Source organism: Callorhinus ursinus, unplaced genomic scaffold (assembly GCF_003265705.2).
Source record: "Callorhinus ursinus isolate GAN/ISIS: 27379988/994484 unplaced genomic scaffold, GSC_fseal_2.0 scaffold20, whole genome shotgun sequence".
Classification (NCBI taxonomy): Eukaryota; Metazoa; Chordata; class Mammalia; order Carnivora; family Otariidae; genus Callorhinus; species Callorhinus ursinus.
The window spans coordinates 10,469,879-10,485,554 of NW_027397082.1; the positions used below are offsets into that span (position 1 = coordinate 10,469,879).

At 35.2% G+C, this 15,676-nt stretch overlaps 1 protein-coding gene across 1 annotated transcript in view; it reads right to left on the reverse strand.

The window, feature by feature from the left end:
- Window positions 1–15,676, reverse strand: part of SMC3 (structural maintenance of chromosomes 3) — a 39,065-nt gene that overhangs the window by 11,384 nt on the left and 12,005 nt on the right. Inside the window, exons 7-18 of the mRNA XM_025880816.2 lie at window positions 15,394–15,472; window positions 12,527–12,644; window positions 10,807–10,982; window positions 10,165–10,245; window positions 9,765–9,929; window positions 9,344–9,465; window positions 8,138–8,351; window positions 5,600–5,703; window positions 4,802–4,901; window positions 4,219–4,379; window positions 3,733–3,874; window positions 1,208–1,358 (exon numbers count right to left, since the gene is read on the reverse strand). Of these exons, the coding sequence (XP_025736601.1) occupies window positions 1,208–1,358; window positions 3,733–3,874; window positions 4,219–4,379; window positions 4,802–4,901; window positions 5,600–5,703; window positions 8,138–8,351; window positions 9,344–9,465; window positions 9,765–9,929; window positions 10,165–10,245; window positions 10,807–10,982; window positions 12,527–12,644; window positions 15,394–15,472 (1,613 nt within the window). The remainder of the gene's footprint in view (window positions 1–1,207; window positions 1,359–3,732; window positions 3,875–4,218; window positions 4,380–4,801; window positions 4,902–5,599; window positions 5,704–8,137; window positions 8,352–9,343; window positions 9,466–9,764; window positions 9,930–10,164; window positions 10,246–10,806; window positions 10,983–12,526; window positions 12,645–15,393; window positions 15,473–15,676) is intronic.

The following is a 15,676-nucleotide window of genomic DNA, read 5'->3' on the forward strand; positions in this document are numbered from 1 at the left end:
TATATTGAAAGAATCCAAAGAGAGGACATTGCATGCATCCCTGATCAGATCCTGGACAGAAAATTATTTTGGGACAACTGGGAAAATTTTAATGTACTTTTTAAATGATATTACTGGGTTATGTTAAATTACTTAGGTGTAACAATGATACCTGGGGCTTAGGAGAGTGTCCTTACTTTTATGAGATATACATGCTTAACTTTTAGAAATAAAGCATAATAATTTTTATAACTTATTCTCAGAGGTAGTTCAAAACAGCAAAAAAAAATATCTATAAAGATAAAACTGGGGGGGTGTGTTACCTTCTTTCATCAATAAATTATAAAGAAAAGGAAAAAATTGAAAAATGAAAGGTGAACTTAATATACCAGAGGTTCTTAACCTAGACTCCACGGATAAAATTCAGGATATCCATGACTTAGGTAGGAAAAAAAATTTACATCTTTATTTTTATTTTTTTTAAAGATTCTATTTATTTATTCATGAGAGAGAGAGGGAGAGAAAGAGAGATAGAGAAGGAGAGGGAGAAGCAGGCTCCCAAGGAGCAGGGAGCCGGATGCAGGACTCGATCCCAGGACCCTGGGATCATGACCTGAGCCGAAGGCAGACGCTTAACGACTGAGCCACCCAGGCGCCCTACATCTTTATTTTTATACTACAAAATGAAATTTAGCAGTGCCTTCTGTTATAACAAATAAGAATCACAGTGGTATTATCAGTACTTGTAACTTTGTTACCAAGAGAAATAACAGCTATTTTCTATCAGATTATATTTGTTGCAAATCTCAAAATATTGTTTACATGTATCAGTACTTCCAAGTTTTATTTATTAGACCCACTGCTAAATCTTGTTTTTGAATACTTTTAAGAATAAATTATGTCATATTTGAAAAAATATTGTGATTACCATGTATGATTGGTTTCTTTTGTGATCCTAAGCATTTTATTTTATGCACTTAAAAATATTTTGAGAAAGGGCTCATAGGCTTTACCAAAGAGCCAAAGGAGTCCACAGTGCAAAAAACGTTAAGAATCCCTACTACAGATCAAATGATTATACTTAAGAGACATCAACTAAATATGAAGTGTGGATCCTGTCTGGACTCAAACCATTTAAAAATGATAAAAAACTGGACATGAATTTTGAAATACTCTTAAAACTAAAATGGAATTTATCTGTTCAAAGCTAAGAATTACTATTACAAACCTTCCAGGGTAATGCAGTCCATAGTAAAAGCACGGGCTAGCTGGGTTGAAACTTCCATGCTACGACAAATAAGTGTTTTCCCAAACACATGTTTGAAAGCTTTGTCAAATCTGGGATTGTACCTCAATTTACTTATCATAGGAATCGCATCCTAAAAATGAATATTTTGTCAGGATAGAGATCACAACACAGTTAATTAAAACATGCTAGCAAAATTATGAATTACATCTTTATGAAATATAAACACAAATGCCTTCATTTTATTCTGAAGAAGTTAGAAAAATCACTCTACTGAAATATCCTGGAAATTACATTCATGTAATCATCCAAGTTTTCAAGAGCAGAGAAAAATGACAGAGTTTAGTGGCTCTGGAGTCAGCTCAAGCTCAAATCCTAGTTCTAACACTCATCAGATGTATGCTCTGGACAAGTTGCTTAACTTCTTCATTTAATAGTTATTCATCTACAGAACTGCAGTAGCAGCACTTTCCTGATAAAGTTGTTAAGACTAGACTAGACCAAACAAACTAATAATATGTGAAACACATAGGATAGCATCTCTCACACAGAAGGGCTATAGGGGCACCTGGGGGACTCAGTCAGTCGAGCGTCTGACTTTTGATTTTGGATGAGGTCACGATCTCAGGGTTGTGAGATCAAGCCCCATGTAGGGTTCCAGGCTAGGCATGGAGCCTGCTTAAGATTCTCTCTCCCCCTCCCTTTCTCTCCCCCCACCTCCCACCTTCTTGCTCCCCCTGCTGGCTTGCGCTCTAAAAAAAAAAAAAAAAAAAAAAAAACGGCTAAAAAAATGTACACTATTTCCTCAAAATGTTTTCATTTTGTTATATATATGTTTTAGGTATTCAGGAAAATACTTTTTATATAAAATTTTCCCTTTTTACATTCTTCCAAACTATTAGGAAAGGATTTTTCTAATTTTCAAATTAGGAAATATAACCTAAAACAGTGCAATAAATATGTTAAGCTTAAATTAATAATTACAAAGAGAACACCAATGTAATACCACGGAGGACAAGAAATAAAACACTGCTGACACTAAGAAGTGTGCCCTTTTCCTAATCACATTACCTGTTGGAGATGACCACTATCATAACTTTTGTGATAACCATTTCCTTCTACTTCTTTCAAATTCTATCATCTAAGTTTAGTTTTATGTGTTTATTTATAAGATTTTATTTATTTGGGGAGAGTGGTGAGGGGCAGAGGGAGGAGAGAGAGAATCTCAAGCAGACTCCCTGCTAAGTGTGGAGCCTGGTCTCAGCCGATGTGGGGCTCAGTCTCAGGACTATGAGGATCATGACTTGAGCTGAAATCAAGAGTAAGACGCTTAACCAACTGAGCCACCCAGGTGCCCCTGTCTGTGTGTTTAAAGGGAACCATACCACATGCATTCTTCTTTTTTTTTTTTTTTTTTAAGATTTATTTATTTATTTGAGAGAGAGCATGAGAGGGAAGAGAGTCAGAGGGAGAAGCAGACTCCCTGCTGAGCAGGGAGCCCGATGTGGGACTCGATCCCAGGACTCCAAGATCATGACCTGAGCCGAAGGCAGTCGCTTAACCAACTGAGCCACCCAGGTGCCCCACTACATGCATTCTTGAGTCTTGCTTCATTCACAGCATCACATCTGTGATTACATTTTCCTCCCCAAAACTTAAAGGATAATTTATAGATTTAAAGAAGAAAAAGGTAGACCCTTTAAAGCAGCTTTTAAGACTCTCACTGTACCAGGAGCACCTGGGTGGCTCAGTTGGTTAAGGATCGCCTTCGGCTTAGGTCATGATCCAGGGGTCCTGGGATCAAGCCCCGCGTAGGGTTCCCTGCTCACGGGGGTAGTCTGTGTCTCCTTCTCCCTTTGCCCCTCCTCCCTCTCATGCTAATAAATAAATAAAATCCTAAAAAAAAAAAAAAAAAAAAGATTCTCAATGTTCCACTTAAATTGTTACCATTATCATAGAGTTTCAGCTTTAACCTCAGACTAGGAGAGTAAAATAGTTGCTAATACCATCAACATTCTGAAACTAAATGCCTCAAAGCAATTACATTTTTCTCAAGAACACTGAGGAATATTCTCAATCCATTTAAAGTATACCAGCAAGTAACAAAAGCAACGTTGTTTTCAGGGCCTGTTATCTTACTAAACATTTTTATTTAATTTATAAGCCATTTAAAAAGTATATTCAAAAAACTTAAAAAATATTTACTTCAAATGACAGTTCCTCAGGGATTTCTTCTCCTTAATTTTGTCACCCTGGGATAATCTCTCAGAGTAGCCTGTACTTAGGTATTTTAACACTTTACACATTTGCAGTGATTTGTTTCATGTGTTGCCTGTGACCTATCTCCCTTCCCATCCCTACCCAGTAGTGACCATGCTGTAACAGAAGCATGTTTATCTCACAGACCAGTGAATCCTAACGTACAGTGCCTGTGCACTAGCATGTGCTAACCACAAGAAGAAATAACTTACTGAAAGAAAGATAGACCTTCACACACACCAACTCACATTGGTTTCAGGATAGGCAGTATCCCTGACATCTAACTTGTTAAGAGGAAGAAAAGTGACCTCTCCAGGAAGATTCATTTTATTAAACTCCATCAAAATCTTTGTGCTGACTTCATCTGAATCAACAATATGATAAAATAACCTGCATGTAAACAAAACAAGACACATCTTTATTGCTAGACTTTAAAGTGCTATAAACGTTTAGGCAAACAATTTACTTTTTGTTCTATGCAAACCAATTTGTACTGGGGTAGGGTGGGAGGGAAACTACTTAGAAAATTCCAATGAGAAGAAGGAGAGGAAGCCCCAAAAGGGATAGTTTTAGCTTCTACAGTTAGGAATACCTAACATGTACATCTTTAAAAAATTAAATAAGCAACTAGGATAAAAGAAGGTAATGGAAGACAGATTACACTAAAATTCCAAAAAGCTGCTTCTTATTCCTTCTTTCCTTCAAAAATTCAAAATATCAAACAAAAACTTTACCTGTTGCCAGCAGTGACTTCCACGCATGTGTAGAAAGCAGGCTCACATTCGAAGTTATTCATCACAATGCCGTGATAGCCATTTTGAACATGCTGGTTTATTCCTTTCCTACGAAAGTGGTCCAGTACTTTGTTTATGCTGTCTATTCCATTTAAAATAGCCTGTTAAATTGTCAGAAGTGAAAAATATTAAAATAATATTTCCAGTGGCACTCCTGCTGGTAAGAAACAAATCCATTACTTTATACATTAAAAAATACTTCAGAGATTAAACTAAATACCCTCCCCAATGCCACATCACCCCCTTGAAAAATGCCAACTACATGAAACATTTTATTATGGGTTCTGTTCTGACACTAACATTAAAAATGAGACTCTTCATCTGAAAATCAAAAGCGTTATCATTAATGCATGGGTTGTAGTAAGGCTGCTTAAACACGACCCATCATTTCAAATTTAGAGGACAAGTGATTTACACTCTTAATTTATCACCTGAAACCAAGGACTTAGAGCTTGAAAACTAACAAATTCTTGTGTAATAATTGGCTCAATGTAAACTGAAGTAATAAAAAGAACCTGCTCACCTTTCCTGTTGCTGCTCTAAGAAGTTGCTGTTTCTTTTCAAGATCTTCTCTTTTAGCAGCAAGTGCTTGCTGTTCTGCATTCTCCTCTCTCCACAAGTAACTAATCAATAAAAATTAGACTGTCTTTAATTTTACAAGCATTAAGATGCACCAACAGTATATAAATTAGGGTAAAATACTGAAAAAAATATAAAATTTGAATAGGTCATTTACAACTTTTTAAGATTTTTAAAAAGATTTTATTTGAGAGAGCGAGCAAGCATGCACACAACTTGGCAGGGGGTGGGTGAAGCAGACCTCCCTGCTGAGCAGGAAGCCCAGCTTGGGGCTCGATCCCAGCACACTGGGATCATGACTTGAGCCAAAGGCAAACGCTTAACTGACTGAGCCATCCAGGAGCCCCAAGAGTTTTTTCAAGTAATTTCTACACCCAAAGTGGGGCTTGAATTCACAACCCCAAGATCAAGAGTTGCATATGCTCCACCAACTGAGCCAGCCAGGTACCCCTAGCTCATTTATAGCTTAAAGACCATTTAACAGCCAGTAATTAGTGTTACTCAAAAAAATTAAGGCATCGGGGCACTTGGTGGCTCAGTCATTAAGCATCTGCCTTTGGCTCAGGTCATGATCCCAGGGTGCTGGGATCGAGCCCCACATCGGGCTTCCTGCTCCACGGGAAGCCTGCTTCTCCCTCTCCCACTCCCCCTGCTTGTGTTACCTCTCTCACTGTGTCTCTCTCTGTCAAATAAATAAATCTTAAAAAAAAAAAAATTAAGGCATATTTTAGTCTATACTAACTTTCTTTCACTTTGTAATTCATCTTTCTTATTTTTTACTTCGTAGTATTTTCTGTCCAGTTCTTCTACTCGAGCTTTGACTTCATTAAGATCCTGATCCAGTTTCTATGGAAATAAAAATAATTTAAACTTAAAATCCAATTTCAGGCAAACTAGTCCATAGTGAGAGCGAGATCAGTAGTTGCTAGGGGAAGAAGGAAGGGGAAACATTTTGGGGTGATGAACAGGCTTGTTATCTTAAGTGTGGTCATGATTTCACAGATGCAAAACTTATCAACTTATCAAAGATACATTTTAAACACACACAATTTATCATTATGTCAACTGTACCTTAATAAAGCTATTAAAAAATCCAATTCTAACTTTTAAAAAAATGCCTTTAGGCAAAAGAGCACATCAAGAGAAAATATAAACCATAAAATGAATTACTCTAAAAATACTGCTAAAATAGAATTAATTTGCTCACTAATGATCTAAAGCTTTCTACTAGAATTTTAGAAGAAAACAATACATTCACACAATCTCAAAATACTGCACTCAATAGTTTTCACACCATTCCCTCTACACATATACGACAGATTGAGGATTATACTAAGAAGCAAAAGGCCATTCTACATAATTCAATCAGCACTATAAAATCATCTCTAACCAGTATAAAGGACAGACTTCACCAGTGGAAGGTGTAGCTGAAATACTGCAAATATAATGAAGTTCAAGCTTGAGAAAGAATGAATAAAAACTACTGAAAAATCTTGGCTCTTCACCAGGCTGTTTCAAAAAGAGCATTTGTTGAGGTTGTTTCCATGAACTCATGACAAACACATTTTCTTTCTTTTAGGAAAGGACACGTAGCTATCACAGCTGAAACTACACCAATTTCCAAATAACTAACTACTGGGATCAACCTGTGTTTTCCATTCCCTCCATAAAATATCCTGACCAAAGCACACTGGACTCTAGAGGTTAGGAGGCTACTGTCTATTACTCCTGGTCACTTTTCTACCAGTTATTTATGATTACAGAGCCAGTTGGCTTTGCTCCCCACTATGTTTTCGTTTATGCTGTGATTACATTGAATATTAAACAGAATATGAAGACAAAGAAAAGAGTTGTTTCTTTAAAAACTTGACTTAGTTCTGGATACACTCAATGGTGACTCACTAAAAACTGAATTAAATGGGGAAATCAACTCTAAAAGATCGAGAAATAACATAATACATAAACACATATATTAATATGTAATATGTACTTTATAACAAAATATCGTAATTCAAAATGTCAAATCACAAAGTTTTAAAACTAGAAAACTGGTCCAGATTACAAAAGATAACAGAAATATGACAACTAAATGCAATACATGATCCTAGATTGAATCCTGAATTCTGTTCTCATCCAGCTTTAAGGAGAACTATATTTACATATGTGGCTCCTAACAAAAAAGTCCCCTGAGAACTCCCAATCACTACTCATACTCAAAAGAAACATCTTGGGCTCTACATGAAAAGACTGGTGTGTACTCCGGTGGGGGAATGTTGATAATGGGGGAGCCTATGCATTTGTGGTAGTAGGAGGTATATGGGAAACCTCTGTACCTTCCTCCCAATTTTGCTATGAACCCAAAACTACTCTAAAAAATAGCCTTAAAAAAAGATTGGTACATGAGCAAACATTTATCTTTTTAAGCAAAATATTTACGATATATATAAATATATATATGTTTACATGTGTATAAACACAAATACTATTACATATAAAATTTAATATACATACATATATGAAGATTTTATGCATTTAGTGACTTTGATATAAACCAATAACCAACTGGTGCAGATCTCATGAGGTAAGAGGGTTCCTCTGTGTAGGTACATACATAACTTCTTCACCCTACACTCGTCCTACATAATCCCTTCTCATCGCTTCTATCATCCTATATACAGCCACACATAACACTTCACAAAGCATTTTCCCCCTTTCTCATTTTAAACAACATGAGATCTTTCTTATTCTGGAAGTGATTTTTATCTTCTACTTCAATTTTTAAGAAAATGCTACTAAACATGCACAGTATATAATGTTTTATTCATTTAGAAAATCTTGTAAAATCACCACTGCCTTAACCAACAAAAAATATATTCTGCAGTAAGTTATTGACAGAGAATTGTAAAAGACTGTAAAAATGGAAAAAAAATTAGTTACTCTGAAATTATATTTTAGACTTATCACATTAAAATTAAGGGTAGTTAAGGAACATTCTACCAATTCATAAAAAATATATTTTAAAATATACTCGATCTACATGAACACTCACGGATATGGAAAAAAATCTTCCTTGAAAAGGAAAACTACCATATAAATATTAATGTATATGTATAAATATTATGTATATAAATATTAAATTGTGCTGGTCTTTTCTAAATAAGTACCCGTTTTGTGTATTTTAAGAGTAGCAATGTATTGTTCAAAAATAAAACTTAAAGAAATAGGTAAAATGTACATGTCTTCTGAAAAATTTTCACAAAGCAGCTATAAAAGTTCTTACGTTATACTGCTCCAGGTTTTTCTCTTTATTTGCCTCAGTGTCCTCCAAATCCTTATGAATAGCAGCAATCTGTCTTTTCTTGTCATTAATAGCCTGATCTAAAGACTTGAGTTCCTTTTTAATCCATTTATCCCTTTCTTCCTTTGATGTAAACTGGCTTCCTCGACCCTGCTTTGCATAAAGATCTGTTCTTTCCTGGGTAGCTTGGGCCAATCTATATAAGACAGAAGAAAAGAATGGATTAAAAAGGAGACAAGAAAATAAGTTTAACTACAATTGTTATGTCAAGAACACAGAGATAACAGCCATTTTCAAAATTCCGTAAAAAAATATAAAAAGCAACTGGTATCTAATAGAGCTCCTTGGGCTAGTACTATATAAATTTCATTTTGAAAAGTCACAGTTAAAGTCATGTGAAACAACCCATATCCTAAGGATTTCGGGCAATGTCTTTACTCCAGTTCTGTGTTAGTCAGTAAAGCTAGAGACAGTTCTAATATCCTATCTCAGGAATTTTCAAACTATATTTAACTATATAAACATTTCTAATTCCTTACAATAGAAGACACTATCAAGGTTAAAAGGCAAGAGAAAGACAAAGAAAATATTTACAATACACAGAATACTAGAACAAATACAGATTACAAACCACCTTATCAAACAATAAGAAAAAAAATCAGAAAAAAGGGGCAAAGTAAATAAACAATTCATTAAAACAAATACTGGTGGCATAAAAACATAATAATGCACTAAACCATGAAATCAGCAAAAGCTGGCATGTTCAATCTACATATAGATACCAAAATGTCTAGATGCTAAAACAGCAATAAAAAAAGGAAATAGGATGAAACAGAGTAAGATGTCATGTGGGTAAAAAACAAAACAAAAAAACAAACCACCATCCATGTTTTAAGAAGCCCAACAACATCTAGGCAAGTTATTTATCTTAGGCAAGCTATTTAGCCTCCCAGAGCCTCAAATTTGAACTTACAGTGAGGACAATGTAAATGTCTTAGGGCTTCTAAGTGAAAAAAATGTATGTGATATGTATACAGTAACGCTTGGCCCACAGTAGCTGTTTAACACAGGCTATTATTTTGAAATTGGATTTAACTTTTGCCCTTACTGTGTCTTAACTCATAACTATTTAGCTTTCACAGAGAACTATGTAGAAAGGTAGAAGTGTTGGTGAAAGAAATCCCAGACCTAGCAATTCCTCGCTCTTCTTTTTCTTTCACACTGTTGAATTTAGGTTCTGTTTCTGCCAGTTCTTTCTGCTTTTCTTCTATTTTTTCAAGCAGTTTCTGCCTCTCTTTTAATAAGCGTTTCTGTAAATAAAGCAGGATAAGTAAAAATGCAACCTTAAAAATTTGTTTAAGTTTAGCATAAAATATTTTCTCATGAAAAAAAATTCATGAGGAAACTAATCCTGCAACATAAAACTAGTTTTTAAATAAAAGAAACAAGGAGACAGTATCGAGTTGCTACTTAAGTGAAAATTATTTTAATGTGCCAGATCTACAAAAATATAAGCATGCACCCCCGTCACAGAAAGGATGGTCTTCTGTAATACCTATTCAACTGAACACTTACGTCTTTCATTTTTATTTTTATCACTTTAACTTACCCTTTGTTCACTATTGCCTGCCAATTCATCTTGTAAATCCTTGGCTTTAAGCTCTAACTTAGTCCTCTGCTTAATCTGCTCTTGTCTTTCAGCGCTGAGCTGCTCCTTTTCTTCTTTCATAGCTGAAATTTTTGTTTTCAGTTCTCTAACTTGGCGCTCAATATCCTAGTCAAAAAGTATGAAATAGAAATGAGTCAGACAATTAGAAGTACAAAAGCAGAGTTTTAACACCACTAGTTCTGTCCCTTTCTCCTTCATTTACACTTTCAGTACTATTCTGTCTTTCCAATACTCAATCCCAATGACACCGGTTTGAAGTTACCATTCCATAATTCTGGTACAAAAGGATTTACTGTGGTCAAAAAATATAAGTTAACCTAAGCCTAGTTTATAATCTTACCTCCATCTTATCTCTTGCATCCTGCTGGGCATCTCTCAATTGTCTGGATTTTTCTCCACTAGTCTCTCGCTTAGCAGAAAGCTGGGGGGAACAAAAAGCTGTAATTTCTAACTCATTTTGTATTTTGTTTAATACTTCATAACATGTAGTAAAACTGTAAAATATCTGCTAAAACAAAATCATTCACTTGTTTTTTTAATTTTTAGTGGTTTTAAAGTAGAAAGCTCCTTTAAAGTATTACTAAAAAGCCAAGAAAAAAATTCATGAAGTTTTTTTATTATTAAGTAAACTCCACCCCCAACGTGGGGCTTGAACTCATGACCCCGATATCAAGAGTCCCATGCTCCACTGACTGAGCCAGCCAGGCGCCCCTTCATGAAGATTTTAAAGGTGGCTTCCCTCATTTTGGTTTGCCTTGCACCACCACCTGATTACATTTCAGATAAAACTATAGCAAGGACCATACAGGTGTAGGCATTTTCCTTGGAATAAATTGAAAGAACAAATTTACTGACCAATGATTTCATTAAGAGGTTTAAAATTTTTTTTTAAGTTTCTATTTAAGAATCCCTGAAAATAGAATAAGCTTGACCTAGTCATTATATAAAATCACTCTGAATTTAAATAACAAAATTCTTTTACCTCATCAAGTTTAGCACGAGTCTCGTTAAGTTCCTGGTTGTAAATGGTATATTCCAGGGCTCGTCTCATTTTATCCCACTTTTGATACTGAGCTAGTTCTTCCTTTTCTTCCTCTAAGGTATGTAATCTCTCTTCAATGTATTTTAACAACTCATTGATTTTTTCCCGTTTGCCCTCTTAAAAAGAAATGAGAGAGGGGTGAAGGAATTGAATAAAATTCTTATGTAAATAATATCTATTCTCAAATATACCATGAGTTAAAATCAATCTTAAGAACTACAGCATTATAGAATAGTATGTGGTAACCAAATCTAAGATACTAAAATGACAAAATGCTTTATTACGAAAAGCATCAGAGAACGTTACACATGGTGACACTTAAGTTTTTATTATTTTAGTTCATATAAAATGTTGTATCAGTTTCAGGTACACAGTACAGTGATTCCATAATTCGATACATTATACAATGCTCACCGTAAGTGTAGTTACCATCTGTCACCACACGATGTTATTACAATATCACGGGCTATATTCCCTATACTGTACTTTCCATCTCTGTGACTTACTTTATACATGAAAGTTTTTCCTCTTAATCTCTTTTACCTATTTTACCCATCTTCCCCCTGCACCACCACCCTGGCAACCACCAGGTGGTTCTCTGTATTTGAGTGTTTTGTTTGCTTGTTTTTTTTTAGATTCCAAATATTAGTGAAATCATGTATTTGCTCTTCTCTGACTTATTTCATCAGCATAATACCCTCTAGGTTCATCCATGTTGTCACAAATGGCAAGATCTCATTTTTTTAAAAAGTGGCTAGGGAATACTCCATTGTATACATATACCACACCTTCTTTATCCACTCGTCTATTGATGGACACTTAGGTTGCTTCTACCTCTTGGCTACTGTTAAGTAATGCTGTAATAAACATATGGGTGCATGTATCTTTTTGAACCAGAGTTCACTAATTCTTTTATTACATGTGGTTAAGGGCCTCAGTTTAAACTTCCTTTAAAGGCAACTGTGCCTTCCCACAATATTTAAAAAAAAAAACCCTACTAATATCATTGATGTCACTGATTTTCAACTTTTATAGTAATAGCATTATCTATAACTGCCATATATTGAACACCCACTATATTCCAATCATGGTGCTACTCTGCTCCTCTACTCACCACCATAAACTATGAAAAAAAATTTTACAGATGGAGAGGTTTTAGACCAGAGAGATCAAGTCACAGTGTCAGTTAATTATTAGTTATTAGTCAGATTTTGAACTCAAGACTGTCTGACTCTTAAGACATGACAGAACACAGAATTTGAAAAGCAAAGTAGGGTTTCCATAAATACATGTACTAAAAAAGATCCGAAGTTTTCCATTTACTTGCTCCTAAACAACTTAAAACCTAATGCCAGCTGACACTCCCAGCAATTATTTTTGAGGACTGCATCCAATTCTGTTATCCTCACTAACAATGAGGACAGTGGAGGCACAAAATAGTTGACCTACAAAGGCATTATTATCTAACAGCAATTCTTTATTTAAAGAGAAATTATTTGAAATCTCAAAACTTAAAATGTCACAAACTAATTTTCTCTCCATTCAATATGTAGGCAAATTACCAAACAGTATACTGGTGAGAATAGATAGAAGCCCTTTCAACTATAATAACACAATGAAAAAGTAATTCATAAAACAAGGCAGAATCACATTTCTTTACCCGTTTCTTTCATTAAAGATATGCTTTCTTCTTTTCGTTCATCATATACTCTAGTACCAGCTACTTCTCTTAATAGTTTCAGTCTCTGAGAATCTGGTGCTGTGGCCATCTGGTTGATCTATAAATTTTGGAAAAATAATTATTACGTAGCTACAGATTGCTCTTTAAGAACTCTACCTTGAGTTTTCACATGCTAAGTTTTGAGTATCACTTCAAGAATGTAATTTGTGCATTGCATATACCTACACACCTATATGTCCTTTATTTAAATGAAATTTATCAAATGCAAATCCAAATAGAATTGATACATTCATCAATCTAATTTATGAATATAACTCTACATTAAAAATGAAGGAAGAACAAACATTCCATCACCATACTTTTTCTCAGTCAACACTGTAAGGTATAAAAGATGAACTCCACTTGGAAAGAGCAAAGTATTTTTACAAGGGGGAAACTATTACTCTATATTTTTAAAAAGCTATAATGATACTATTAAAAATACAACAGGGGCACCTGGGTGGCTCAGTTGGTTGAGCGTCCAACCCTTGGTTTTAGCTCAGGTCATGATCTCAGGGTTGTGAAATCAAGCCCTGAGTCCATCTCCATGCTCAGTGCAGAGTCCACTTGAGATTCTCTCCCTCTGCCCCTGCCCCCACTTGTGTGCATTCTCTCTAAAATAGAATCTTAAAAAAAAAAATAAGTAAATATATATATATAAAACAAAAATGGTATGCATTATTATTACTTTTTAAGTAAACTCTACACCCAATATGGGGCTTAAACTCACAACCCCAAGAGTCACATGCTCTACTGACTGAGCAAGCCATCCAGGTACCCCCAAAAGAGAGGCAGATAAAAATAACAGGAGTAGCAACCATTAAATAAAATAAGCAAAAGCATCCTTAAAATCTTAAAATATATGGCAGGGCACCCAGGTGGCTCAGTCAGTTAAGTGTCCAACTCTTGGTTTTGGCTCAGGTCATGCTCTCAAGAGCATGTGATGGAGCCCCACATCGGGCTCCACGCTGGGCACAGTCTGCTTGAGATCCTCTCTCTCCCTCTGTCCCTTTCCCCGCTCGCACACTCTCTAAAATAAATAAAATCTTGAAAAAATATATATGGCCAAAAAACCACAGAAAGTGGTACAAACTGTCATGCAATTTTAAACAACAAGCATGAGTTTACCATATTCATAAAAATAAAACTAATCATTAAAGGCAAAAAATGTTCTCACTGCATTAAAAAAGTGAAGTGAGTTACTCTCACTTTCACATAAAAAGAGAACCAGCTCTGAACTAAGACAGTATGGTCTATCAAAAGCATATAAATCAAGGAATCCCCCTTCAGATCCTTTTTTCTTTTTTTTAAAGATTTGTTCATTTGAGAGAGAGAGAGTGAGAGCACACACACTCGTGTGGGGGGAGGGGCCAGGGAAGAGGTAGAGAGAGAATCCCCAAGACTTCCCAGCAAACATGGAGTCTGACGCAGGGCCTGATCTCAGGACCTGGAGATCATGACCCAAGCTGAAATTAAGAGTCAGCCACTCAACCGACTAAGCCACCCAGGCACACCCCCTCCTTCAGATCCTTATCCTTGATTACCCCAATTATGGTCATTCAACGTATTCACTTAAAAAATACTTAACAAATGCTTACAACATTATGCCACTCTGCTGGGCACTGGGAAAGGAGCAATGAACAAACAGAAAAGGTCTTTCCCTCCTGGAACTTACATTCTAATGGAAGACAACAAGAAATAAATATACACCAGTACAGTCTAACTGTTAGGAAAAACACAGAATAGAGAAAACATGTAGGGCTGGAGTAAAGGCAATGCTCTTTTAGTTAACTCCTAGATGGCTTATATGAAATGACATATAAGTAGAAACTGAAATGAAGTATAAGGGCCTATGCTGTATGTGCGTAGGGAAGACTCAGATAAGTAGTCTTTCATAATCAGCCTCCTTTTAAAGAAATCCCTTGCTTATAAAGCTGGTCTTTTCAAAAACTTGTTCTGCATTTCCCAAATGCAAAACACCATACTCTTCCTAATCACTTCTCCTGGATGCTACCTTTCCAACACATATCTAAAAATCCTCCAATATGAAATAAGTGGACATTTAAAAAGAACTTTCCCCTAGTCCAAAAAAACACTACAACAAACTATGAGAACACTGCAGGGTATGTTCTAAAAAAAGAAATTACCTTAGATATAAAGTATATGAAGAAACAGTAGAAAGTTTGTAACTACTAAAAACTATAGAAAATATAATCTCTAAGAAAAAATAGTATGTGGCATTATGGTATATTTCTGGCAATGTAAGCTAACTATTTTAGCTGTGTGATATATTAAGTAAGAGAGAATTAATTTTAGGAAGTAATTTTTTTCAAATGTTATTTTTACAGAATTTCTATAGTATTTTTTTTTTTTAAGTTAGGCTTCATGCCCAGCATGGAGCCCAATGCAGGGCTTGAACTCACAACCCTGAGATCAAGACCTGAGCTGACATCAAGAGTCGGACACTTAGCCAGCTGAGCCACCCAGGCACCCCTCTATACTGTTCTTAAATATGATCGTTGTGACTTTCACAAACCAAAAATGTCTTCCAGTACAAGACATCTTATTAAGTAATATAGGCCACCAAGAAGACAAAATCCACCAACTGCTGAAATGATTCTATCCCACTATACAATAGATCTTCTTTGTACTTTAAAAGGTAATACTATCAATACAAAATAAATCAATGAAAACAAAAGACATTTTTGCTTCAACTTAACCACTAAAATCAATAAGCCAAGTTCATCATTCAAGGGAATATACTCAGAAAACAAATTCTATAAAAAAAGGACATACAATTTTTTTACCTTTCCTTGTTTTACAATATAATAAGGATTGCTTCGAGAAAAACCAGCACTTTCAAGGAGATTCATCACATCATTTTTCCTGTTAATAAACATTGAAAAAATTTTTTCAGATAAATAACCCAATAAGCAAAAAAACGAAGGCTGACTCCTGGGTTAAGGAGCATGAGGGACTATAGTCATTAAACCATCTATTGTATCAGCCTCAGAGAATCCTGATTCTTTCTTTTCCCCCCCAAACGATATTATCTGTTTGACAGAGAGAGAGAGAGAGAGCGCGCGCACA